Here is a 26,986-nt window from a genome sequence, read left to right as displayed (position 1 = left end):
ATAGATTATATTTTTATGATTTGGTCAGGAGCAACGGTGGATCTGAAAGAACTTTTAGAGTATCTCAATCTTTGTAGAGGAAGATAATTTACATAATCAAATATTTAGAAAATCCCCTGAAGTTATTTCAACAGCATGTATCAAGCTCTCATAGACATAATCATGTTCACAATATTGCTGTAGGTGAATTCATTATAGCAAGAAATAATTGTAGTAGAGAAACGGAATTTAAGGCAGAATGCAACATAATGATGAACAGATTGAAACAAAGAGGATACTTCAATGCAGTGATGAACAAAGCATACGATGAGGCCAAAAATAGGAATGGAGCAGAGACACCTAGGGATAAGTAAAAAAAAAACACAATTGGACATGATTACAGGAGATTTAGAACTACATACTTCAATGAGAGTATACATCTAACACGGATATTAAGGAAACATCGCCATCTAGTAATAATGGATGAAGATCTTTAAAAATACATTGTCATGAAGCCCAAGATCACATATACCAGGCCTCCCTCATTATGCAGACAATTATGTCCCAGTATCATGGAAGTGAACAATGAAAATAGAAATTAAAATTGGTTACATGTTTAAGGCTTTTATAAGTTTGGTTCATGCTTAATTTGCAAGTATGCATTTAACAATGTGAAAAATCTGTGTACGAAAAAGGGACAAACAGTTCAGATAAAAAAAATTAATTAATAGTAGAAACAAATATGTTTATGCAATTCAATGTGTTTGTTAAAAAATTGATAGAGGCAGCACAATCAGAGAGTTGAGAATTTGAATAAGAAAACATATGGGGAGGATTGGCGGCTAAGATGAAAAACTACCACTGGCACTTCACTGGAAGAAAGAACACAAAGAAATAAGAAAAGAATGTATCAGATATATGGGACTCTCGTATTGGAAGTGATTTTGAGAGGTGGAAACCAGGAACAGCAGCTAAGAAGGCAAGAGTCTAGAATACTTTGTAGACTAAGAACAACACAGACTGGTTTAAATATTGAACATGAAATTAATGTTTTCTCATAAACTCATGGTTGAATATGTGGACTTTGTCAGATCATGAAAAACTAAAAATGTTTATTGGAGATATGAATAACAATGTAAAAAAGGGCTTATTTGTAAATGTGATTCACTAACCATAAATATTTTCTCCTGGTGTTGTGAAGGGCAACTCACATATACCAATTTGGGTATCTCAGGACAGCAATAAAAGATTGCTCAAGACTGAGAAAATACTTGATGTGAAAAATCTTGGAGACCTGGTGGGAATTCTCTATTTAATAGTTAACTACTAGTTATAGTTTGTTGCTTCGTAGTGAAGTACTAGTTTTCTCTGGAAAAATAAAAGAAGAATTAGAGCCTAATGAGTTGAGGTTATTTGTCGTGGTGCACAAGTTCTTAGTGGGCGAGTCAATGAAGGGAGCGGTGGATTATTGTGTGCACAGGTTAAAAGAAATGACTGACAAGCATGTGCAGTATTCTGCAGTGGAGGCCCGTTTCAAAGTTAACTGCGTTGGTACTGGAACGTGGAGGATGCACTGATGAAGTAAGTGGGGTGAGACAAGCAGCGCAGTGCACGTTACCCTGTGGATGTTATGGGATGTGCAGGAGCTTGTTTTGATAGTGCATGATCCCAAGTGATTCTGACACTATTCTCTACAGCAAAAGAAAGGTATTTTACTTTTAGTACAACTATTATTTTGTTTTTGTCTTAGGGAGAACAGAATATTTTGAAGATGTCATGTTTAAACCATATTCTCAAGGAGAGAACTGTTATATTCAAATTGAATCCAACATACTTAGGTAATGAAGAGTAGTAGTTGTCAGGCCCAAGTTGGAGAAATCCTCTGGATGTTGCGTCTGCAACTAATTAGACAGCTAAGTCCGAAACACCCCTAATGGAAAACAGTAAGTGGCCAAACTCCACAATACACAGATTCTTCACCAAATGTTATCGGAATCTGTAGCAGGGTTAGGAAAATTGGGAAAGGAAACAATTCAGGATACTGACTTACACCACATAAGCTTTATAACCCTGGACTTCACCACCAACTTGTTCCCTTTGTTTTTTCCTGATTAAACTTTATTTCCTTGCTAAAGTGGGTGCTTTACCAGTCTTCTACCCCATCCTCTCTACCTGACCACCACCACTGCCCCCAGTGACGTCTAATAATGCACTTTTGAATTTTTAATTAGTACTCCTCTTTAGTTTGAAGCATTTGCCCCCTTAGGTTAATGTAGCCTTTGTAAATTACCGGTTCTGTTATATACATTTTGTTTCTGTTTGAGCCCTGGTATATGAACTACATTTTTACACCTTCATAAAGTTGTTTCCTACTTGTTCATATCTGTATACTATTGCAGATGCTCCCTTCATGGGAAAAGTAATTTCCTATTGCAATAGACATCCCTGTTCTTTAAATATATACAAATACCAAAACACATTTTTATAGGTGATGTGAGCTCTGGCAGAGCCAGTATGGCAATGGAAGTATTGAGTTTATGGTTTGCAATTCTTTGTGTCTTTCATCGTTGGCAAGGCATCAAGTGTTTTATCACGAAATGCCCCTAAAATCTAAAGGGGTGATCTCTGCTTCCCATGAGAGGAGTATCCTGAAAAGTACTAATGCAAGAACGAGTTGCATTGTAATTGAAGAAAGAATTCTTGGGCACTTTTAAAGTCCTCAAGACTGTGTGTGAACTAACAGCGAATGGGAGATTGGCTATATACTTAAGCAAGTTTGTACTGTAGCACTTTTATTTTGTTAGTTCACTGAAAGTTTGTTACTATATTGCAGTAAATGCCTGATAATTTTATCTTGTAAAATTAACTTGTTAAAAGGTCACATTTTGGTTATTGCACAGTTTTTTTAATCTTTGGCTTTGATATTGGATTCTGCCATTGTGTTACTATTTTCCTTTTCTTTTCCTCAACAAAGTGCTGTCTCGATATTATGGGTGGGGACACATTACAGCAATCTCCACAGCAGCCCTGTTGCTTATGTATTTCACACAGACACAATTAACAGACGTTGTGCACAGGTTGTGAAATTCCTTTGAGGTTATTGTGGAATAAAGAAATGTAATGTGCTAGTAGAGTATTTAAATGGAATGACTTGTAAAAGAGATGTTGGGTACATTGAAAGATGTTTTACAGTGAACAGGGTTTTAAAGCAGGGTGGTCTAAACATCTCAAGAAAGGAGTTTCAGGCGTTTGAGTCTATTCAACCATGAACTGTCAGTATTGATAGTGTGGTACGTGTGGTTTTTAAATGTTTGTGTTTTTGATTTTGAAAATTTCATTAGTTAATAATTAATAGCTATGTTTCTGTTTGTCAGTCAGAGGAACGATCTGATGCATTGGTGATCAGAATGTATGAATCTCACGGTAGCACTGTAGACACCTGGCTGCACACATCCCTTCCTATAAAAGAAGTGAGCATGTAAGTATAAAGTGTGGTAAGTCTATTGAGCAATATTCAGAGCAAAATAATATAGATGCACCATTTCATGGCTTTAGTAAAGGCTTAGCTATGTTTTCCTCATGCTGCTTGTGTTATGTGCTGTGAATGCTGTTTGTTATGGCTTGAAGTATTGCAATGTGTTAAGTAATTTGTATAATATTACAGCCCATAGTTGTTGTAATTGAAAAAGTAAAAGGTGTGATTTCTTGTGTAGTACTAAATCTAGTTTGAGCTGGGTAGTATGTGTGAGTGATGTCAGTAATAAGTTAATTATTTTGGAGATTGTTTTTGTACGTTGTAAGTTGGTTCCCATTGGTTATGTTTAATATGAATTTAGGGATAATTGTTCTAGTGCCTTTAATGAACCTAACTTCTACAAGTGTCGGTCCAGTCTTAGTCTGGCCAATGATGATCACATAGTGAAAGGAGTGTTGTGGTACTTTTAGAGAGCAGGAACTTTGGTGTATATGTAACTAGTGCTCCTAAAGGAGAGGGTTGCGAAAAACAATTTGAACAAAATTTCGATGAGTTTTTTCTTAAAAACTCCTGCAGCAAAACACCCTTCATAAAAACCGGTGTCAGCAAAATGACATGGAACCCAAGAAAGAAGTGGTGAATTGGAGTCTTTGTGGGGCATCCAGTGGGAGACTGTATTGCATAAATATAAGGGAATTGTGTTTGTCTCAGGCAGACAATCTTTAAGTGAAATGTTGCTTTCTTAGACAGCGCAGTGGGGTACATTTTTGGGCATGTGTGCAAACGCTAGATTTATTTACTATGGTAGTTTGATGTGCATTTCAGTTTCTGGGGGCCTGCAACATTTTACTTGTTTGAAATTAATTCAAAGGTAAAGACAAAAATGTAATTGTAACATAGCATAACAGCTATTCTTTGAAGAATTGTCTACAGAGCACCAACGTAAGGTGTGTTCCTTCTGTTTTCTGAACATATTATTATTTTCTAAAAATGGACAGTGGTGCCCACATTAGGAAGTAATTAGTTATCATTGACATGTAAAAACACTATCTTCCGCATTGATAGGCCTGTATAACTTTTAAAGCAATTATTATGGGATTCAAGTGTTGCTGCAGTTAAAGGTTTTGGTTGCTTATGAGTATGTAATTAGTATGGAACAAGGTAGCACTGGCAGTCATCATTACTAATATGATGTGGCCGAACTGTGAGAAGCCATGATTGTTTGTATTTAATCCTATAAAACCAGACGTTTCTGCAGCTGTGATGGAAACCCTTGTTTGGGACATTGGCATTCCCAATAACGGGTGAAAAGTGACATCTTATATGTAAAGTTGAGGCTTTGCTATGCCTGTGGAGGGGAGGGACTGTCATCTGGGTCTCTAGTTAACAGGCAATGTCTAATTATTTCTGGTGGAGTTATCTGCCATGGGAGGGGACAGTGTATGAGAAGAAGATGGAATTGCACAAGTAAAATATGTGGCGCTGCTGACCCACCAGCCAATGTTATAGGATGTTCTGATATGAAGTGTGTTCATAATGTGAATGATATTAGAGTTAGCTTGGTTTGCTTCAGCTATGGAAAGGTTGCTGTGTATTATGTAAGTGTCCTGGATGTCACCACTAAATCCATGTGGGAGAATGGCCAGGAAGCAGTCCCTGAGGACTGCAAACACATTTGTCCCATGGCACAGGAACTCTCCCTGCGAGGTCCACTGGGAACTCTTGCTACAGATGCAGTCCTGATATGATATAAAAATATTTCAGGTTGCTGATGATTGGAGTTCTTTATATGTTGTAATTTGTGGCAATGGGGTGGAGTTAGAGTAGGCAAAGGAGAGGTGTAGGTTGCGAGAGGGGTTATACCATCTTGATTTCTGATAGGATTCTATATACTTCAGGGGCCTCTTTATCTCTGTATGATGTAAACATGCAATTTTCACTGCAGTCGTTTTCGCTGTTTTATTTTTTAAAACATGTGATGTGTGTTTGGGGTAGCAGGTGGAGGGAGGCAGGGGTGCGATAGAAGGGGGTCGAGGAGGAACCCCCTTTGAAAAGAAATCTGTGGCAAACAACTGCAGTGTGAACTGCATGGTTGAAATGCCATCGGGTAAAGCAGCCATGGCGAAAACACATTGAACCTTTTATCTCTTGTAGACAAGGCACTCTGGGAATGATGTTAGAAGGCAATGTTTCCATGTTACAGTAGCCTGGATATCGCTCATACTGCTGATGTGATCTGTTAAACCTAAGGGAACTGCCATGATTGAAGAATGTAATATAGGTAAGGTAATTATCCAGCTTACATTTTCTTTGGCGATACTTGTGTACATGCAGGTGATGAGAACACAATATCATCTCTGAATTTGTTGCCCTCTATTCACCCAGTCCACCCTCCCCACCATCAGAATGTAATGGCCTGGTTGAGTCAACTCTACTGCAAACACTAATCTTCATTAATCAGTGGACAAGGCCATCCTAGCAGCAGATAATACCTGTGCCTTTCTTTTCTCAAAACCGACAAGGGCAAAAGCAACCTTGTGTCTAGATAGTGAAGATCAATCTTGATTTCTATACACTGATCCATTCTCTCTCATTCTTTCGTTTGTTCCAGTATCATCCCTAACCTCCTCACAAAAATGGATCGTCTTTGTATTATATTTCTCCACCTCTCCCACCAAGAAATTCCTATCCTCCAGAAGAGGTTCAAGCGCAATCTGCTCCGGTTTCTCACTAACTGGTACACATCTGGATAAGACATCAGTTTCACCATTTAGACATCGGTGTTTGAAAGTAATTACAAAATCATACTCCCCTGAAAAACCAGGACCACTGTAACTGTCTTGGCATTAAGGTCTTTGCAGAGCGCAAAAAGGTAAACTTTCTATGGTCAGTCAGCACTGTGACCTTGTGTCTTGCTCCGAGTAGGTAGTGTCTCCACTCCAGGAAAGCGGCCTTGATCAATACAAGTCAGTGATCCAAAATTGTGTCGTTCCTCTCCGCAGAATTACATGTCTTAGAAAAATAAGCCACTGGATGTAATTGACCAGTTGTTGAGTGTTGGGAAAGTACAGCTTCCATTGCCACATTAGAAGCATCTGCTTCCACAAAAAACGGTTCCTCAACATTAGGTTGTAACATGACCAGACCTGTAGTAAATGTATGCTTTAGGATTTGGAAGGCTTCCTCTGCCTTAGTGGACCAACTGAATTTGACACCTTTCTTCAGCAGTCTGGTAATTGGAGTTACCACCTGAGAAAATCCTTGTATGAGCTGCCAACAGAAGTTTGCAAATCTCCCAAAACTCTGTATCTCTTTCACACCTTCGGGAGTAGGCCATTCTATGACAGCTAGAATCTTGCATTTATCCATCTCCAAGCCCACCGGGAGATCACAAATCCTAGGAATTCTACTCTAGAGGTATGAAACCGACTCTTTTCAAGTTCAAACAACTGGTTTTCTGTTAGTTTCAATAATAAATTGCAAACATGCTCTTCATGTTGAATGTGGTCTTTAGAAAAAAATCAAAATATTGATCTAAACTACTACAAAGATATCAAGAAACTCCTGCAGCACCTCATTGATGAAATATTGAAAGGCTGCCGGTGCATTGCAGAGACCAAACAGCATTGCTTGATATTTGAACAATCAAAACCTTGTTCTGAACACCGTCTTCAACTCGTCTCCTTCACACATTCTTACCAGGTGATAAGCCACTGAGAGGTCTAACTTAGTGAAGATGTTTGCTCCTTGTATTCTATCCCACATTACAGAAATTAGCAGCAGAGGATAGCGATTCTTAACTGTAATCTTGTTTCTCCAGCATTGGATCTTTCATAGATTCAGACTTACCAGACTGGTAATCCTCTGTGATTTAAATAATACATTATTTAAAAAAAAATATATATACATTATTTCCATAGAAATATGAGTGTATATAGCCCATTATGGTCTACGAGCCATTCACTTGTGTAGTCCCTCCACCTCACTTTGGTCCTTTGTGGCCCTAAACAATGAGGTGGCAGGGTTTAAGCTTCGCCCCAGTCAGCCATCTTCAGATTTTTCACCGCAGTCTAACAGACATAGGGAATCCTCCAGCTCTCTGAGCTTTTCGAAGTCTTTCTCTTGTTAGATATATGTTTTATCTCAAAATATATCTTTTTGCGATCTCCTGATCAAGCTCTTTGTGCTGCGTGTTTCTGGGCTCTGAAAACATTTTTTATCACCTACAATTCGTAGAGTGAAATCCTCCTCAAAACATGGCTGAACTTCCAACTGCCAAAAAGCCTTCCCTGTTCAGGGACTGCACGAGGTGCTTGAAGAAACTGGTCTACATGAAGGATCCTCATGAGCAATGCATCTACTGCCTGTATCCCCATGAAATCAATAAATATGATATTTGCAGGACTTTCTCCAACAAAACCCTGCAGGACAGACACAGAAGACTTCTTTTACATTTAGAAGCCAAAGGTCTATCTTCCGACGAAGAATCTGCGAAGACAGCTCCTGTACATTCTAGTAAACCATCTGAGAGGCAAACTTCAAAGAGAAGGGCCTCTTCAGTGGAAAGGAGTGTCTCTCCCTCTCATAAAAGTAAGAGGAAGGTGGAAATACCCCGGTTGGGATATGGGGATCACAAGAAATGGCATCCTGAGGAAAAAACCACCCTCAAAGATAAGGAGGCATTTAAAAAAAACCTGGGGGGGGGCAATCGTCAACGGATAAGCCGTCTACGCACAGCTATAGCGATAGAGGCCCATCCATGACCAAGTCGTCGACGAAACCCATATCGTCCACGACGATGACACTTCTGTCAGGGTCCGGCTTGACGGAATTCCACAGGAGCTGATGCTGGCCCACCAGACCCTCACCAGGAGTTCACCTCTCAACCCTAAAGTAAAAGCTGAGCTGAGAACCCCACGAAAGGGAAAGGGGAATTGGAGAAAACAACAAATGAGACACTGCTGCCCTGCAACCTTCTGGTAGGCTCTGGTATCTGTAGTAAACAAATACACTTGGTTACTTATGCATAGTATAATTATCTTTTTTAAATCGTTTTCTAACATACACTAACTTCTTTTCCTCTAAAACCTCTGTTTAGACTTAGAGGTTATTTATTTATATTGAATATTCTGAAAACTGTTGTGATGCTCAATATATGTTGCCACTAAGCCATTCAAGTCTCTTTAGAACTCTAAAGTAGATGACTCTTGCAAACAATTGACAGATTAAGATATTCTTCAATACTGTTCTTTTCATTTCACTCTGTAAAGTGTGAGTAAAAATATTTTAAAGGAATGTAGTCTTTTCTTGAAGTAAAGAATTCTCAATAGCATGAAAGTTATATGAAAATGAAAACTCTAAAACTCTCTTGAACGCTGCTCCTTCTGCATATGAGTTTTTCTATTTACACGCGTGTATAAAAGTCACGTACGCGCTCACCACACTCACGCGATAAAATGTGACGCCACAAAGACATGAAAAACTGTTCTCGCACCCAAAAAAGTTGCACACACTGTTCATGGACGCGCTCTTTCGAAAAACGCACGTGCACGATTTGCACGCACCGCTACTAAACATGAAACCTGTGCACGCGCTAAAAACAAACTCGTGCAACGCTCATATGGACTCGCGCTCTATCGCTCACCGAGCACACGTAAACACGCAACGTTACTGATGTGAAACTTGTACACGCGCTGAAAAGAAAATTGCGCTCAGTTCAAATGGACTTGCGCTCTATCGTTCACCGAGCACACGTAAAACATGCAACGTTACTAACGTGAAAAATTGTTCACGCGTTAAAAATAATCTTGCGCACTATTCATTTGGACATGAGTACTATCGCTCTCCATACCCGCGTGCTCCCAATAACGACATTGCTGTAGACGCGAAGACTCGCGCACACGTTAAACAGTTTTGAAATTTCTTTCACGCAGATAACCACATTAAAGCTTGCGCGCGCAGTCTTTACATTTCTTTTCTTATAGTCTTAAAACTGTATAAGTCTTTTCTCATTTAACTTTAAAGAACTTTTAACACTTTAAATCCCTTAGAAAAATGGACATTCTTTGTGAAAGTCTTTTAACTTTAAAAAGGAACAATCCTACCTGATGTCTTCTAGTTCTCTCAGGCACAGCAATCGATTTCCTTACTTCTTTAGTAAATCTTCTGAACTCTGAAAGGCCTTACTTAAGGAGCTTAACAAATGTACAACCAGCCACTGAATTAGTATGGATGAAAGGCAGTTTAGAATCTTGCTCACCTCCCAAGAATCCAACCCATTATCCTTTCCACCAATCAGACAAACCAAACATATCATTGTTCCTTAAACCAATCAGATTAAGTTTCTTTCCCTCCATCTTGACTTGGGCAACCACAATGTTTATTCTATGTACATACCCTTCCTAGTTACTAAACTATCTACACCAGCCAGCCCTGACAACTTCAAACCTTGTCATCGACGACCAAATCATCATCGTCAAAATCGGCTTCCACGAAGCAGTCGTCGACGAAGGAGTCCCATCACTCGTCCACGAACCTCTCGTCCACGAAGATCCCATCGACGGATAAACATAGTCAATCGTCGATGAAGTCATCGTCCACGGAGCCACCGTCGACTAAGCGTACAACGACGCCGTTGATGACACTGTCAATTCCTTCGTCAATGGAGATAACAAAACCCAAAAACACCTGCTGCAGATGCCACTGTTACACCATCCAATGAAAAAACAGTCCTCAGAGACTCATGAACCAATAGGAGCACAACTATCTCCTTTAAGAGAGATGGCAGAACTCCCAGACATCATTCTTCAGGAGGAGTTTTCAGACACAGAATTTGTTGGTGAGCAACGTTTTCTCACCCCCAAGGAACACAGTCCTCCCTGGCAAAAAAATACAGAGGAACCTGCCGATCCTTACGATCCAATACTCATGGAGTCGATGCAAAGGTTCATTGACGAATTCAACAGACGTCAAATGGAAAAGAATAAGTCATCCTTACCGAAAGAGTTAACACCTCCACAGAGGAACATCTCGTCTCTACATAGCACATCTAGAGAGTCTCCTTCCAGGAGCAGGCCACATAAAAGGGCACGTTCACCTGAGCCTCCTTGCAGATCCAGGAGCAGGACGCTCAGTGCTTCACCGACAAGGATGCCATCTCCAAGATCATCGCCTAGGCCAAGATCACCTGTTCGAGATCCTACAATTGTACCTTCAACCGCATCGCTCTCAGACTGGCAAGAGGATCCTTTCAGGGATTTTTCAGACCCAGAGGAAGGGGAGATTACACCTGAGCCTGACGCTCATAGCGAATGAGACGATTACATAGTTGAAAAACCTAAAAAGAAAGATTCTCCAGGAGATTCTTCACCGCCGGACGATTTGGTATCTTTTCATACCATTATTGGCAAAGCTGCAGACCTATTCAAGTTACAAGTCACATCAGAAGAGAAAAAGTCAGTACTTTATGAGCACAGGGACAAACGTAGGACAGTCACTACCATCCCGCTTCTTGATACTATATGGGACTCTGGATCTAAGATTTTGGCTACACCTTTATCCACTCCTGCTCTGGTTTCAAGACCTGAAAAGAAATACAAAGCCTCTGGCACAGTGCTGCTTTGTCTAAGGGGACATACTAAGCCAGATTCTGTCATCACGGTGGCAGCCAGAAAAAGGTTGTCCAATCTGGCATCGCCCTTATCAGCACCTCCCGACAAGGAAGCCGTAGGTTAGAGGCCATGAGCAGGAAGGTATCCTTGTCAGCCTCTCACCATCAGAGCGGGCAATGTACTAGCCATGACAGCGCGTTTTGACCGCAAGCTATGGCTACGTATGTCTAAACTAACCAAACATTTACAAGCACATCTCCAGGAAGAAGCCAGAACAATCCTAGCAGGCGGGGAATCTACCTCAAATCATATGATTGACGCAGCAGTGGATGTGGCAGAATCAGCTTTCAGGCAAATGGCTCACAGTACTGTACTGAGGAGACAAGCCTGGATGAAAGTTACAAACTTCAGACCAGAGGTCCAAGCGCAAATATTGGACATGCCCTTCGATAGGCAAGACTTATTTGGTAAGAAGATCGATGACCACCACAAAGGAATAAAGATGAACACAGACACAGCTCAAGCCATCATTTCGCTTAAAGACCAGGACAAAGACCATAGATCTGTTTGTCCTTTTCGAGGCTGCTCATCCTCCAAATTTAGAGGCTTTAATCGTCCGTCCCTATGGCCAAAAAACGCAGGGACACACCTTCCAGGACAACAGATACCATCAATCCTCTAGCAGGTACTCCCAGAGGGGAATGCGTGGCTCTACCCAGGGCAAGACCTAGAGCAAGCAACATTGGCAGATCATGTCTTTCCCCTCAACGTCACACCCCGGTGGGGGGGAGAGTAAACCGATTTCTCCAACGTTGGCAGTCAATAACATTGGACAAGTGGGTGATACAGGTGATCCGCGAGGGTCACATCATATCATTTCTGGATCAACCTCCATTCTTTGCTCCTATCCCTCACAAGGTACATTTTTAAAGACATGTAATGTCCAAAATTCACAAACTGCTTCAAAAAGCAGCTATCGAACCAGTGCAAGACTAACAGAAGGGAAGAGGCTTCTACTCCCATTTCTTTCTGATCAAAAAGAAAAACGATCAGTGGAGACCTATACTCGATCTAAGACCGCTCAACAAGTTCATCAAGCGCATCAAATTCAAGATGATATCCCTGCAAAGCGTCTTACCTTGGCTAAAACGGCACAACTTCTTGTACACTTTAGATTTGGAAGACACCTACTTCCACATTCCCATTCACCCTGCCCACAGGCAGTTCCTGAGGTTCGCAATAGGGGAGTTACACTTCCAATTCCGTGTTCTCCCTTTCGGCCTAAAGTCAGCACCAAGAGTTTTTACAAAGTGTCTAGCACCTGTAGCGGCAAAACTCAGAAGGACAGAAACGGAAGTCTTCCCATATTTGGATGACTGGTTGATAAGAGCAAGCTCATACAAACTCACACGCTTGGCAGTTTCGAGAACAATAAACCTCTTAAAAGGGTTAGGTTTTTCAATAAACAAAACAAAATCTTGCCTAGTTCCCAGCAAGACAGTTCTCTTCCTGGGTGCGGACTTAGACAACAGCATTCCCAGTGCAAGGCCATCGGCAGACAGAATAGCAACTATTCTCCACTTGACCTCATGGTTCCTAGACAGAGTGGCAACCACGGTACGCTCTTTCAAATCTCTCTTGGGCATGATGTCCTCATGTATATTTCTCATACCAAATTACAGACTTTGCATGAGACCAATGCAGGAGGCCCTGGACCACTAATGGAAACAAGCACTCGGATCATGGGAGGATACCGTCCCACTACCGGAGGCACTTCGATGGTGGAATACACCTGAAAACCTGTTACAGGGAATGCCATTTCAGGCATCAACATCTACCCTTCTCCTCAGGACAGATGCATCTCTGTCGGGCTGGGGGGCTCACCTAGAGGACCTCTAAACCAAGGGCACGTGGTCCGCCCAGGAATCTCAACTGCACATCAATGTGCTAGAGCTCAGGGCAATACGGTGGGCACTGAAAGCCTTCCTCCTGGTATTATACGGGCAGGTGGTGACCATCCAGACAGACAATACAACCTCCATGCATTACACGAACAAACAAGGAGGCACCAAGTCAGAGATCTTGTCACAAGAAGCTCAACTGCTATGGGCATGGGCTTTGAACCACAGAGTTCAAATCAAAGCGGGACATCTTCCGGGAGTGAACAATGTCCTAGCGGACAAACTAAGCAGAGAGTTCACGACATATCACGAGTGGGAACTAAACGAAAAAGAAGTCCAACGAATATTTTCTGAATGGGGTCATCCACAGATCGACCTCTTTGCCACCAAAGCCAACAAGAAATTCCACAAATTTGCCTTCAGGTACCCAGAGCATCGGTCAATAGGAGATGCATTCTCAGTGGATTGGACAGGAGGGAAATTCCTTTATGCTTTTTCCCCCATCCCTCTCATAGTGATAGTGCTACGCAGACTGAAGGAACAGAATTGTTCTATGATCCTGATAGCGTCAGATTGGGCCTGGCAGATCTGGTACTCAACCCTACAACGCCTCTCCCGTTGGCCCCCGATTCATCTCAAAGCTCATCGGGAGATTTTGACACAAAAGAACCGCAAGGTCCTCCACCACAACCCAGCAAGCCTATCTCTCAAGGCCTAGTTCCTGAGCAGCGAAAGCTAATGAATCTGGATCCCCCTGCAGATTGCTGGGATATTATCAAGATGTCTAGGGCTCCTTCTACTAGGATCACCTATATCCGGAAATGGACTCGTTTCTCCAAGTGGTGCGAAACATCATCAGTGGACCCACTCACAGCATCGGTCGAACAAGTGCTACCTTACTTATTGTACTTGGCCAAAGTAGGACTCTCTATATCCTCTATCAAGGTTCATCTATCGGCCATAGCGGCTGTTAAGACGGATTTCTGAACTCTGTCCTGGCGGCGCAGAAGTTCAGAAGGCCAACCTAATTACTTGGAACAGGGTAACCTCTGGACAAGCCAGACCAATCAGGGTAGCGATCGCGGCGGTCAAGATTAGGTCTCCAGAGGGGTGAGGGTGACTGAAAGCCCGCAATGAGCACACAAAGCAAGAACACTTACAAACTACTCCAAACAGGTGTTATATTAAAAATATATACACATTTATTCCAAGGCCTTTAAAACAATGACCGTAGCGAGAAATCACAATACAACTCTAGTAAACCAACACATACCATACCAATACAATATATATACAAATACAACAAGTCTCAAGCGTTAGATGCACGAAATGTGTAGTCCACCTAAAAGGGAAGGAAAACAGGCAGTGCGAAATAATGCCTTCAGAGGCACCTAACTAAAAGGAAGTCTGAGCCCTACGAAGAGTGGAGCCTTGTGCTCAAAAGTACCTGCACACGCTGGTGCCAACAGGCAAAAAGGAGAGTCTCTTCGAGGGAAATCAGGCAGTTCAGTTTAGTGCACAAATGAAGAACAGATTTCCGCGACTCAAGCGCAGCCTCCACTGTGGGCAGAAGCAGAGCGCGAGTACGGAAAGGCGTGCTGTTTTGACACAGCGGGGAAAAGCTATGGGCTCCTGCAGGAGGGCGACCAGTTCCTAGCTATGCTACTCACCGGTCACCGATGCAAGCAGACCCAGGCTTCTCCGCGTCAGTTTCAGTCGCTGGCAGGTTCAGGAGAGCAGGGGACGTCTCGTTGTCGTGTTGATTCTGCAGCAGCAGAATTGAGTTGAAGATGTCCCAAACAAAGTAAACCCGCACAGATTGTTACCACAGCAGGGCAACGGAGCGGCCGTGTGTATCTGAGCCAAATGTACACTACTCACTTCAGACCTGGGAACGCCAAGTGTACGAATCGTGTGAGAGTGACAAGGACTCGAAATACTACACAACCTGGCGGCGGTTACAGAGCAAGACTCCTGTGTAGGCTGGTCAGTCTGCTGGATGGCCCAGAGACGCTTCCGAAGGCTTACGAGCAGGAGATGGCGAAGATGCCGAGAATAGCTGTCCCCGCTATTCCAAGGGTCGAAGTACCAGTACAGGCCTTCTGGTTCGATCAAAGGTAAAAAGGGTTTCACAAGGCGACAGCAGTGCAGAGGAGCAGTCCTTCAGCGGGTCACCAGCGATTCCTCGGTTCAGCCTCTTGGTTGCAGGATACTTGGCTCCTGTATTCCTTCGTTCGTGAGAACTCAGGAGATCGACATGGTAGGGGTGTTTCCAGCCCCCTCTTATCCACGGTTTCCTTCGCGCCAAAACGGAGGGGACCCAATGGGAGATCCGCTCATCAACACTCACACCATACGTGGACCTATCACGGACCACGGTGGTCCCAGGCATTCACACCACCCTAGACTCTCTGGCACCCAGGATGTGTATTGGGACCAGACATCCCAGTCCACATCCTGGAGGCACACACCAGGCATGTAGAAGCCCGTGAAAGCATCCGTGTTTCGCGGGAAAGTACATGCCCAAATAAGGAAGGCCCCAGGTCGGCTTGACCTGGGGAAGGTGAAGGGAGCAAGAGGGTCAGCGGACAGGACAAAGGAGCCTCGTGGTCTGGCCATTTTGGGAGCCAAGCCACCATTTTGGGCTAAGCGCGAGAAACGCGCTTAAAACGCCAAAAGGAGCTCAAAACACAAGAAACGATCGCTGCCACCATTCCCGTCCGTGAATCACTTGCACCGATCATTTACAATCCTAAAAGAGTATCTAGGGCCTGTAGAAGGCTAGAGACCCAAGAGAGCAGTAACTTAGCTTACAGTGCCCTCTTGTGTCATGTTGCACAAAAGCCACAACATGATAAAAGAAACTACGGAAAACAGCGTTTCCCGGTACTGACTGTCTTAGGGGCATGTCAGTTTCCCCTTAAGAAAGGAGCGAAAGCCCAGAGGAGTGCGGCAGAAGGCTGCACTTCTCTGGCAAAGTCGAGAACAAGGTGAAAAACAACAGCAAAAAGTTTAGGGGTTGCCACATGGAAGGAAAATTACCTACAATTACGAAATCTTTCCTAACAGCGGCATTTTCGACGAATCCAGATAAAGAGTCATTGCTCACTCAACCAGCTGTTAAGATTTTCCTGAAAGGGTTGATGCGTACATACCCACCTACGCCAACATGGATCCCATCCTGGAACCTAAACATGGTACTGACATTTCTAATGGAACCACCCTACGAGCCTATTCATAGATGTGACATAAAATTTGTATCTTGGGAAACGGCTTTCTTGATAGCCATCACATCTGCCAGGAGGATCAGTGAGTTGCAAGCTTTATCATTAGAACCTCCATTTACCTTGTTCCATAAAGACTGCATCATTCTGAGAACTCATCCAAAATTCCTTCCTAAGGTTTTCTCAGAGATGACTCTCACGGAGCGCATTGTCCTCCCAACTTTCTTCCAGATTCACACCTCTGATGCAGAAAGAACTTTGTATTCACTAGATGTGGCAAGGGTTCTAAGGTTTTACTTACAGAGAACTAAGGAGTTCTGCTTCTCCAACAGATTGCTCATTGCTTTCTCTGACAGCACTAAAGGTCAGCATATTTCAAAGCAAAGTTTGGCACGTTGGGTTTCTCTATTCATCACCCACTGTCACCGGTCTAAAGGTGACCCCCCTCACCAGGCCTCCTTCGGCTCACTCCACCAGAGTGAGAGCAGCTTCAGTGGCGTTTCACGCAGATGTAGCATTGAAGGACATTTGCAGAGCCGCTACCTGGAGCACTCTGCACACATTCGCCAAGCATTACTGCCTGACAGAAGATACCAACAAAGAATTTGCAGTTGGCCAGGCAGTGCTCCGCCACCTCTTTGCATAAGGTAGGATCAGCCTTTCCTCCCGCCTTTCCCTGGGTATGTAACCTTTGTGTTGCTGTATGGCAAAGGCTCGCAGAAGCTTTTTTTTCTGCATATCTATGTATATATGATGTGGGCATGTTTTACCTGCTTGGTATTCTATTCAAGCATCTGAATCCATGAAAGATCCAATGCTGGAGAAGTCTTAGTTACTTACCTGTAACTGTATTTCTCCAGCATTGGTATCTTTCATAGATTCACATGCACCCACCCGCCTCCCCTATAGGCTGCTCCTACGCTCAGCATCCATCATACTGTAGTCTCTATGGTTCAAAATCTGAAGATGGCTGACTGGGGCAGAGCTTAAACCCTGCCACCTCATTGGTTAGGGCCATAAAGAACCAAAGTGAGGTGGAGGGACTACACAAGTGAATGGCTCATAGACCATAATGGGCTATCTACACTCATATTTCTATGAAAATAATGTATATATATTTTTTTTAATTAATAATTATTTAAATCACTGAGGATTCCCAGTCTGACGACAGGGAATATTCAAGCATCTGAATCTATGAAAGATACAAATTCTGGAGAAATACAGTTACAGGTAAGTAACTAAGACTTAGTGCTCAGTAGGCTATGCAAGTGCGTTAGGTCTTATCTTTCTTTGGGTCAAAAAATATTGGTGAAGCTGCTGGTGACTGTGAATACCTAATAAAACCTTTGGCCAAGTTCTCATCGAGATACTTCTTGAGATGTTCATTTTCCTTTTTTCAGTCGGTGCATAAATTCTGCTGCATGGTATCTGCGCCTCAAGCTCAATCTTACAACCGAACAGACGATGCAAAGGCAGCTCACTTGCCTCCTGCTCATCGAACACGTCCTGAAAGTCTGAGTAACACTCTAGTCATTATCCCATCACTGCCCCAATTGAATGTTTAAACTGAACACCTCCTGCCAAACAAGTCCCTATCTTAGTTCCTATTCTCTCAGAAGAACCTAGTACTTCTTCCATCAGACATTCCTTACACAAAACTCAGAATTGAATTCTACTGTTCTCCATCCCCAATCTATTTTAGGATTATGTAATGTTAGCCAGGGCATTCCTAAAATGAGTTGTAGCTGAGGAACATCAATCAATTCAAACACCAACTCCTCCCTGTGTACTCCTGCTATTACCACTCCAATGGATTGGATCTCATGAGTAATTGCACCAAAGGACAACTGAGTTCCGTCCACTGATCTCACCTGTTCTACCAGAATCCTGCATAAAATGTCCTGACGCCCCTGAATCGATCATAGCTGGCCCTGCACATCGCAACTTGCCATCCCAAAACAAAGATACATACAAGGTCATGTGAGGTACTGCTGCTTGTAACATATTTGCTACCTATTGACCTCTAGCTACAAAGGGAGGTACTCTTCTGGGTGTTCGAGGACATCTTCCCACATAATGACCACTGTCTCCACAGTACAGACACGTGTTTTCTCTTCTCCTTTTCCTCTTTAGTGGCCAGTGCTCTTAACTGCCACGTTTGTTAAGAAGGTCTAGCCCCCTTTTCACCTGCTACCTCCTGCTTAACCCTCTCACTCTCAACCCAGATTCTCCCTTCAGGAAAGTTTTTTGTACGCTCTGACTTCCTTTCCTGTAACCTTCCATCTATCTGCATCACTACAAAAATTAAATCTTCACAACCTGATGGTCTGTCAGTAATTACCACCAGGGCATCCTTTAATTCCTCCCTTAGTCCTCTATAAAAGAGACATACCTGCTTTTCTTCTGGCCAACTACTTTCAAGAACTAGTGCTCATAATTGTGTACTATAAGTGATCAAATCCCTGCTCCCTTGCCTCAATTCTATCAACGCCCTGTCAACACTTTGAGACAATAAGTGACGATCAACCATCCTACCCACTCTGCCTTAAACAGCTGAAAACTCAAACTCTGAACCTCCAAGCGGACGCGTCCCCTGACAAATAAGACAATATAATTGCCACCTTAGTAGTCTGTCGAGAATGCCTCCTGTCTGCAAAGGAAATGCAATTCACATTGCATCCAAATAGTTCTAAATGTTCACTGTTCTCTGCCAAAACGATCTGGAGGGGCCAAGGGAGTAGCTAGAAACCAAGAACCTCCTCTACTCTGGACCTGACTAACTACCTCTTGCTTCCTAGAAGGTCCCGCTGCTGATTCAGGGAGTATCCCTGGGGGCCATTGTCCAAATTCATCTCGAAAGACACATGCTCCCTGGGGTTCTGAGCCACAGCTACCATAAAGCTAAGATCCTCCAATCAAGAACTCAAGACTACATTTTCTCTAAAGGACGCCTTCAACTCCTCCCTCATTTCTCCCAACATCTTTCCCAACTCACTCATAGTGGGCTCCTGGTTCGGGTCCATCACCAACCAAGGCAGGAATTACATTCATGGCCCTTTCATCCTGTAAGGTCCCAGTTTACCTGGCCAACAGAGATTGAAGATATACCCTGTAACCCCTCCAGGACTGTGCAGACTCGGGATCTTGGAATCAACTTCAGACTGAACAACCCCAAGGGGAATTTGGGCCAAAATAAAAAGTCCAGACTTCAGGTTCGACCCACAGACTCTATACACTGAGGGAACCCATGGGCTCTTGCTCTTAAGAAATTTCTCTCTAGGAGCGGCTAAATCTGAAATACAAACACACCTTTAATGTCTATCCTTGCTTCCTTTAAACTAAACTCTCTACCCTCCCTGACCTCACTTTACCTAGTTGCCTTTGCCACCAGCTTGAAGGCAGAGATTAATTCCCACAATGTCTCTTGGGGAATTGTACCAACTTGCTGCTTTCAGGGATAACAAAATCGTTCTTCCCTTAATTCTGTCCAGGCAGCAGACGACTGATGATTGATTTATAGTAAATGAAAGCTATGTCTTAAATTCACCTGAAACACTCAGTGTGTGTATAACTCCTTTTGAAGTGGTCCTTTTCGCATTTCTGAGCTTCCCGTGCACTGTATTCTTTAATTGGATTTCGTAACCAACTGCACTGTTAACTGCATTGGTCACTGGGCTCCTCCTCTTGTAATCTAGTTTTCGTTCACTGTGCTCCCGCGCAATAATCTTTACATATTCTCACTGCGCTCCTGCACTTGCACTCCAAATCCTTTCACCGCGCCCCACGCTATGTGTCTTTTTATCGTCTCACCGGCTCACTGCGCTCTGTGCCGTTACCAAGAACCCGCTAGTTGCAAAGCGCTGACGTTGTGCGCAGCCTCATGATGCCGGGTCCTTTTCTTTCTTCCTTCTGCTAGCAAGTGGGTAGTATAAACAATATTTACAATGCTGCTGAACCCATACTTGTGTTTTTCTGAACATTCACTGCTAGAATGTTTTCCAATTACAGCCTCTTAAATTCACATTACACTTATCTTATATCTTTAGTTGAACATTTTCTTCTTTCTGGCTTCTGTTTGACCTCTACAGGAACAGCTTTCTCTGTGACCTTCCTTGTTGGTTTCCAGGGTTGAAAGGCAGTTTAGAACCATGGTGAGGATTTCAAATAGTCACAGGTTTCCCCGTAGCCAAACACTGCTGAGTTAATTCCTCACCATCTTGGAATGGGATGATTCCATTATCCTAAGGTTAAGACAAAAGAGCCTCCCAAACAACCACAGACATTCAATGCACAGTCCCTCTCCTCTCTTGACACAAGCACCCCACCTTGAGCACTGTTCTCTTATATCTAGGCTGAGACCTGACACATAGTCAGTTATGACATACCCCACATACATTTATCATTCATGAATAACTCTGTTTATTATTCAGGGCATGTGACAGAAACCCATTAACCCAGATGGTGATTGTGCAAGGCTTTCGATAAACACTTCAAGGTAAGGGGAGGGAGGGAGAGAAATAAATAAGCACTCTTTTGAACCGGCAGTAAATCTTTATCCTCCCATATTCTCTGTCATCCCATACTATTTTCCCTGCATTCCTTCACGTAATCCTATTTTTGACTGCCATCTCAAGTCATATAGCCTTCAGCATACATTCTTCTCTAAGCCGGATCTGTGGCTCAGTGGACCAATGCATCCCCTACAGAGGTCTGTGTTTTACCTCATGGTCACAGGTTTGAATTCTGGCAGGTCCACTCAGCCTTTTACCCTTCGAAGGTCGATACAAATGAGTACCATTAAGTTGGGTAACAATAAACATCTGTTATTCGCACCAAGGGGATAAAAATGTGCTTTACAAATATACCTGTTATGTTAATTATTTCCCTGAAAGCCCATAAACCATCAGCACTCAATTTAACCCTCCATGTAACCAGACCTTTCAGGTCATCAAAAAACAAGACTGCATGCTCCCAGGGAAATTACACTTTGTATTATTATTAGCATGGTATTTATTCAGCGCGGACCTAGGTTCGCGAAGCAATGGAGCCCTTTACAGAGGTATACAACAGTACAGATTCATAATGGAGCACTTTACAGAGGTATACAGCAGTACAGATGCATAACCAGCACAGATATACAGCAGGGTGAGGATACAGAGGGGCACAGAGAATGGGTACAGCTTTACCGTGTGGCAGGGAGGAGAGGGTGGGTGGCGTCTAGCGAGTCAGGTGGCGCAAGGGGCGATGTGATGGCCTAGGTGTTGAGGCAGAGAGATTCCTTGAAGAGGTGGGTCTGGAGTTCTTTTCTGAATTGTAGGAGTGCGCGGGTGAGTTTTTGCATCGACGAACCCAATCAGGCCTTAAAAATCTAACAAATGGCTTTCCATTCCGTTCTCGCCTTCAGCCCTTTGCAATGTTATCACAACTGCCCATATGCGGAACGCTTCCTACCCCCTTTCATGACCTTGGTCATCCAGCTCTCCAAATCAATTCCTGCAAATCCAGTGACTCTGTGGCCTACTAAAATGCCAGTAGGTGAAACGTGCATTCTGTGATGTCTCCATGTACCCACAATGCACCCATATTTTCCAGTGTCCTAAATGTGCCTGCAATCTAAACCATTGTTGAATTCCCACATGTTTTTTTCCCTTCAACAAACTCCTCTATCGCATGCATAAAGCTCCCCCCTACATACTCTAAGCACTACAAATTGTACATTGCACAATACATTGTATCCATGCTACTGATACTCATGTTGCTGCCTACTGTGACTCTAAATTGTATCCAACTAAAACACAAAGTAACACTCATTTCATTTCTTCTAACTACATTGACACCTATTTAGTTGCAACATCACATCTAACCCAACTGCACCATGGCCTAGTACAATTTACATAGTGCAAGCCTCTTTCTTGAGGTAGACGTTTTAGGTCCCAACACAACGTTCCCTGCTTTAGTTCATATATTAACTACAAAATTAATTTCTCGTTCCTTGATAGAACCCTCTCTGGGGACTCAAACCTTACAGACATCCTGCATGCTCTTTCCACTTCAAGCATATTCCTCTGGCGTACAAGACAAAAAACAACCACCAACCATTTTTCCCACAACGTATCCAACACTCCACATAATCATCTAGATCAAGTGGAGGACATCAAAACAACGCCTGTAGGCCCAATCAACCCTGACTCAGTCTGTGTGCCTTTATTGTTTGAGCTGGAAGTGGCACTACCTGTGGACAGAGTGACCAACATAATAGCAGCTGTTTGAGGTAACTTAGCAGACCAGCATCTTAAAAGTACTTGGCAGGAACAGAATAGGACAAGCAGAAAATCGAAGAGTGGCATCAGTATCTTCACAGTCAGACTCATCCATGATGGAACCAAAGTGTGAATCGAACCAAGTGTTATCTTTGATTCCAGCCTTTCTCTCCATGGCCTCACACAGATTATACAAGGCATTGATTGTATTTGATAGGGTCCTATTTTCCGAAGAGTTAGGTGGAACGTTTGTGCAGCATGAAACCCCTACCTTTTGGCACACCCAACTTCCATTGCGATAAGAAGGTGTAGGGTGTACCGATTCTGAAGTGTCATTAGGTGCAGGACCCTCATCACCTCGTGTATGGCATTAAAGGCAGTCTCTGAATGATTTACCAGTTAAATGAGTTCCTACTAGGTGATACCGAGCCATTTAGCGTTGACAATGGCTTGGACATCCCAGAGCCAGGAGAGAGGCGAAGACCATCTACGTCCTACTAGGTAGCATCTTTAATGCCTATAAAGAAGCCAATTAAAGGTAGTTGCTGCGGTTAGATCTTCTCAAAGGTTCAGCCATTTTCTGTCCAACAGTTTCAAGTCCAGGTCACTCAGCGAAGGAGGGGGACACAGGGTGCACAAAAGTGGCTTGGGGCGGCACATTAGAAACTACCAGATGGGCTTTGGGGACAACCAGGACTGGGGAGTACAAGGTAGAAATGCTGCACATGCCCTTCCAGGCCGGTGGGAGTTGAAGGTAAGCTAGGGTTCCACAGACCCAGTAGTCAAGGATGACAGAGGTCCCACAGGCCATGTCGGCAACACGCAAAGGTCTGGTACAGTTACTATTAGTCCCGACTGGTATGGTGCCACCGCCCATAAAACACAAGGAAAAATGTGTAAGTTACTGCATCTTATCCGGTCTTTCTTGTGGCTTCAGCCATGTCAATTTCTTTACATATACATTCCATATCTCGGAACATTCCTCATTATTGTTCTCCACTTGTTGTTCAGTAAACTTTCCTCTTCCTTCCGCTTTACAGCTCTTTACCCCCTGCTCCCATCCATTGTGTATGAAACCAAAACCATCTAATTTCAACTGTCTTCGCAGGCTACATGTTATGTCTTTGTGCTACTTTTTCTCTTTTTCCAAAACATGCAGGAATTTCCATCGGTTGGTGTTAGGACTGATTTTCTATACTCTGGCCTGGTGGACAGATGTATAGAAGGCCAACCTATATTGTGACGGGGACAACTCTGGGGAGCTGTATCCAAACCAGTTTGTCTAGGCTAAGTTTTTTAGCGGTGGTGAGTTTGTAAGGGGTCCACAATGAAGTCACACAATGGGAGTCACAGATTACACTTAAACAGGATGTATAAAAATGCAGTTATTATTTATTGGCCAAAACACCCTATGAAAAAGGACTACTAGCAAGTAGGGTTATCACACAACACTAATAAACATAGATACATATAGACATTTGCTTGTTATAGGGCAGAATACAGATCACAACTCATGCAAAGGAAAGGTTGGGTGATGATTATGCACTCAAGGTCCACAAAGAATGACCCCTAACTAAAATTGTCCAGCCCTACGTTGTCTGGGGCCTTTTTGCCAATAGTTCAGGTAAAAGTACCACAGAATCTTTGAAGCAGGAAAACATGCTGGTAGGGCCGCTCGGGTCCAGTGAAGGGTTCTTATGGTTAGGGTACAAGCTAAACTAACTACCAAAAGTAGCCCCAAGTTTCAGAGGTCTTGCGCAAGCAAGTAATGGCAAAGCCAAAATTGTTATAATAAAGGTTTATTAAAAGCCCGTTGACTTATAATGGGAGTATAGGGGTAGGGAAGAAGCTCTGTAAATTATCTCCTGTACTCGGATTCTTCCCCAGACTTGGCCGGACACAGAAAGAGGGTCAGAGGTTGCTTTTCCCGCCAAAAGTCACAGTACTCTATTCACAGGGGTTGCAGGTTCTAGCTGATCACTGGTTGGTGTCTTCCACTGTTGCAAGGACTCTCGATGGAAGATTTCAGCAAAACTCCATGCGGGACCCCTCTCAAGGATGGACTCATGTCAGGTAAGGGATTTCGGATGGTGGTCACCGCAGCACAGCAACGCAAAGGGAATGATCAGCCGCGGTCACACTTTACCTCTTACCTTGGGTCCCCTCGATGCTAGGAGGCTGACATTGTGTAGAGGTCAGTCTCGTAGGGCATGCTGACGATCCCCTAAATTCCAGGTTGAAACTCACAACGGTGATGCCAGAATCACAGTAGCCCAAAATCGAAGCTGGTCAGCCACAGGACGGTTCTGGGGCACTCCAGAAGGCTCTCTTTTGCAGGGCACCAAGCAGACAACAGGAATGGATGTTCCCTCCACTCCAAGGGTCACGGCTCCTTTGCAGGACTTCTAAAGATCACAAGCAAGACAGGGCTCTTCCCGGACAATAGCAGAAGTTGGTTGCCAGGCCTCCTTCAGTCAGGTCTTGGGTTTCTTCGCGGGTCTCACAGCTGGATATGATTCTTGGTTCCTTCAGGTTTCTCCAGGATATCTGAAGAATGGTTCCAGGGGTCCTCATCTTATCCTAAAAACCAGGTAAGAGCCGAAACTCCCACTAGCCGATAGCAGGACTAGCCCACACACCCCTCCCCCCCAGCAGTGGTCCAATCAGGACCACTGGCAGGAACACTTGTGCATATGACTCGGACACACTGAAACCAGTTTTTGGATTGGGACCAGACCGTCCCAGCCCACATCCTGCCAGAAAACACACACAGCCCTCCAGTAACCCACCAAAAGCTTCTGCTTTCCCAGGCACTGGAAGTCCTTAAGATGATTTTCCTGGCCTCCCAGGCTAGGAAGAAGGCTAAAGAACAAGATGGCAAAAGGACAAGCTAAAGATCTCATGGCACGGCCATGTTAGTAGCCACATGCGATAAGGCTAACATGAAAAGTCCTCATAAGTGGGAAAAAGTCACTGCTGCCACCATCTTGTCCTTTTAGCTCACCTAGAGTAACCAAAAATACTGTGAGTGTTCGTCTAGGGCAAAACAAAAAGTGCACCCCATTGTACTGCAGTGTAAGCAGCTTTGCACAATGATAAGTTACCACAAGTGATACAAAGTAACCAAAAGTAGTAACACAGTACCACGACTAAGGGAAACAAGATCTCCCAGTATTGACAGCCTGAAGGGCATGTCAGTTTTCCCATGATACGAGTAAAAGCCAGTGCAGTGAAGCTTAAGGCTTCACTGTACTGCAAAAAGGTACAGGTCAAGATTCAAAAATAAAAACAAGAAGTTTGGGCGTTCCATAAAGATGCAAGGAAAGGTGCAGTAAAGGGAAATCTTTCCTAACCATTGCTATGGTGGTAGTTGGAACTCCTTGTCTCTGATATAAGCCCCTCACTCTGCACAAAGATAGGTGCACCACACATTGTACTATCTGTGGTGACAACTCGCCAGGAATAAATACTCCGGAATGCCAGAAGCATGGGGGATGAGTGACCAGATATAACCAGTCTTATGCCTTTTCTCTCCCCCCCCTCTTCATGTGCCTATACCACAAATTGTCTGGTGCAAAGCCATGCACATTCTCCACACTGTCCAAACCCACCACTTCATTTACAATTTCATTTGGGTCAGTATCTCTTTTTGTTCGGGGTTTTAACATTTCATGAGATCCTAGAACACTAGCAGACATATTATTAATTGTTACATCAGTATCCATCATTGCACCTAAACAGGGAGAAGTAGAAAAAAGCGAAACAACAACCAAACATACATCCTAACACCCATACCTTTTGACCTATTTCTTCAATATTTACACATGAAACTGTGTCTGTTTGTCCATTCAAATGCCCTAGCTGGAAAGCGCCCCGGTTTCTCTGGGAATACTTAACTTAGTATTTGTTTTCACCGACTATACCCATTAGAGTCTTGCTCATGCGAAGGATGGAGAAGCGCTGGCAACTTTCCTCACGTCGGTAAGGTGTACCCAGTGTTTATTTCCTTCCACCCTCAGAGCGCTCAGGGTGGCATAGACAATGATATGCGGCCCATGAAAGCGGCTTTCACTCCAGTGCCGGACAAACTAACAGACATACATGCTGTCTCCAGGGAAGAACAGTGGCTGTGGTAGAACTCCAGAATCTTGATTGATGCCCTCTGTTGCAGCCAGCTGTTGGTGTAAGGAAGCAACCTGTGAAGATATAATTCTGATAGCTCGGGTTAAGTCCCTAAGGTAAGCCCTAAACTCCTGTGCGTGTAGGTGAGAGTGGTGTATGTATCCTTCTCCCTGTCGCTATCTCGTGGGGCGATAAGTGATCTTCCTTCCCCGGCTGAGTCCTTAAATAAATTTGTGCCAGGGGAAGGCAAAACAACCATGACAATTTAAGTTCACAACACAGTTTAGACAACCTATTCTTTTAACAGTCCATTAATTAATTCCATGGATCTGTTGGCCTGTGGGTGATACACCAAACACAACCTGTGCTTTATGTCCAATAAAGTACTCTCTACAAAAAGTTCATTAAAAAAGTG

The 26,986-nt window shown here is 43.5% G+C and overlaps 1 protein-coding gene across 2 annotated transcripts in view; it reads left to right on the top strand.

Moving 5' to 3' along the window:
- MAN2C1 (mannosidase alpha class 2C member 1) overlaps nt 1–26,986 on the top strand; it is a 932,858-nt gene that overhangs the window by 885,913 nt on the left and 19,959 nt on the right. The window contains exon 25 of one of the 2 annotated variants that reach the window (XM_069624549.1): nt 3,354–3,457. In XM_069624549.1, the coding sequence (XP_069480650.1) occupies nt 3,354–3,457 (104 nt within the window). Of the gene's footprint in view, nt 1–3,353; nt 3,474–26,986 lie in introns of both variants that reach the window. The other variant, XM_069624550.1, reaches the window with a different exon arrangement.

The sequence above is a fragment of the Ambystoma mexicanum genome, chromosome 11, assembly GCF_040938575.1.
Source record: "Ambystoma mexicanum isolate Mex_15411 chromosome 11, UKY_AmexF1_1, whole genome shotgun sequence".
Taxonomy (NCBI): domain Eukaryota; kingdom Metazoa; phylum Chordata; class Amphibia; order Caudata; family Ambystomatidae; genus Ambystoma; species Ambystoma mexicanum.
Note: the sequence above shows the minus strand (reverse complement) of the source record. Positions and strands in the feature narration are given on the sequence as shown.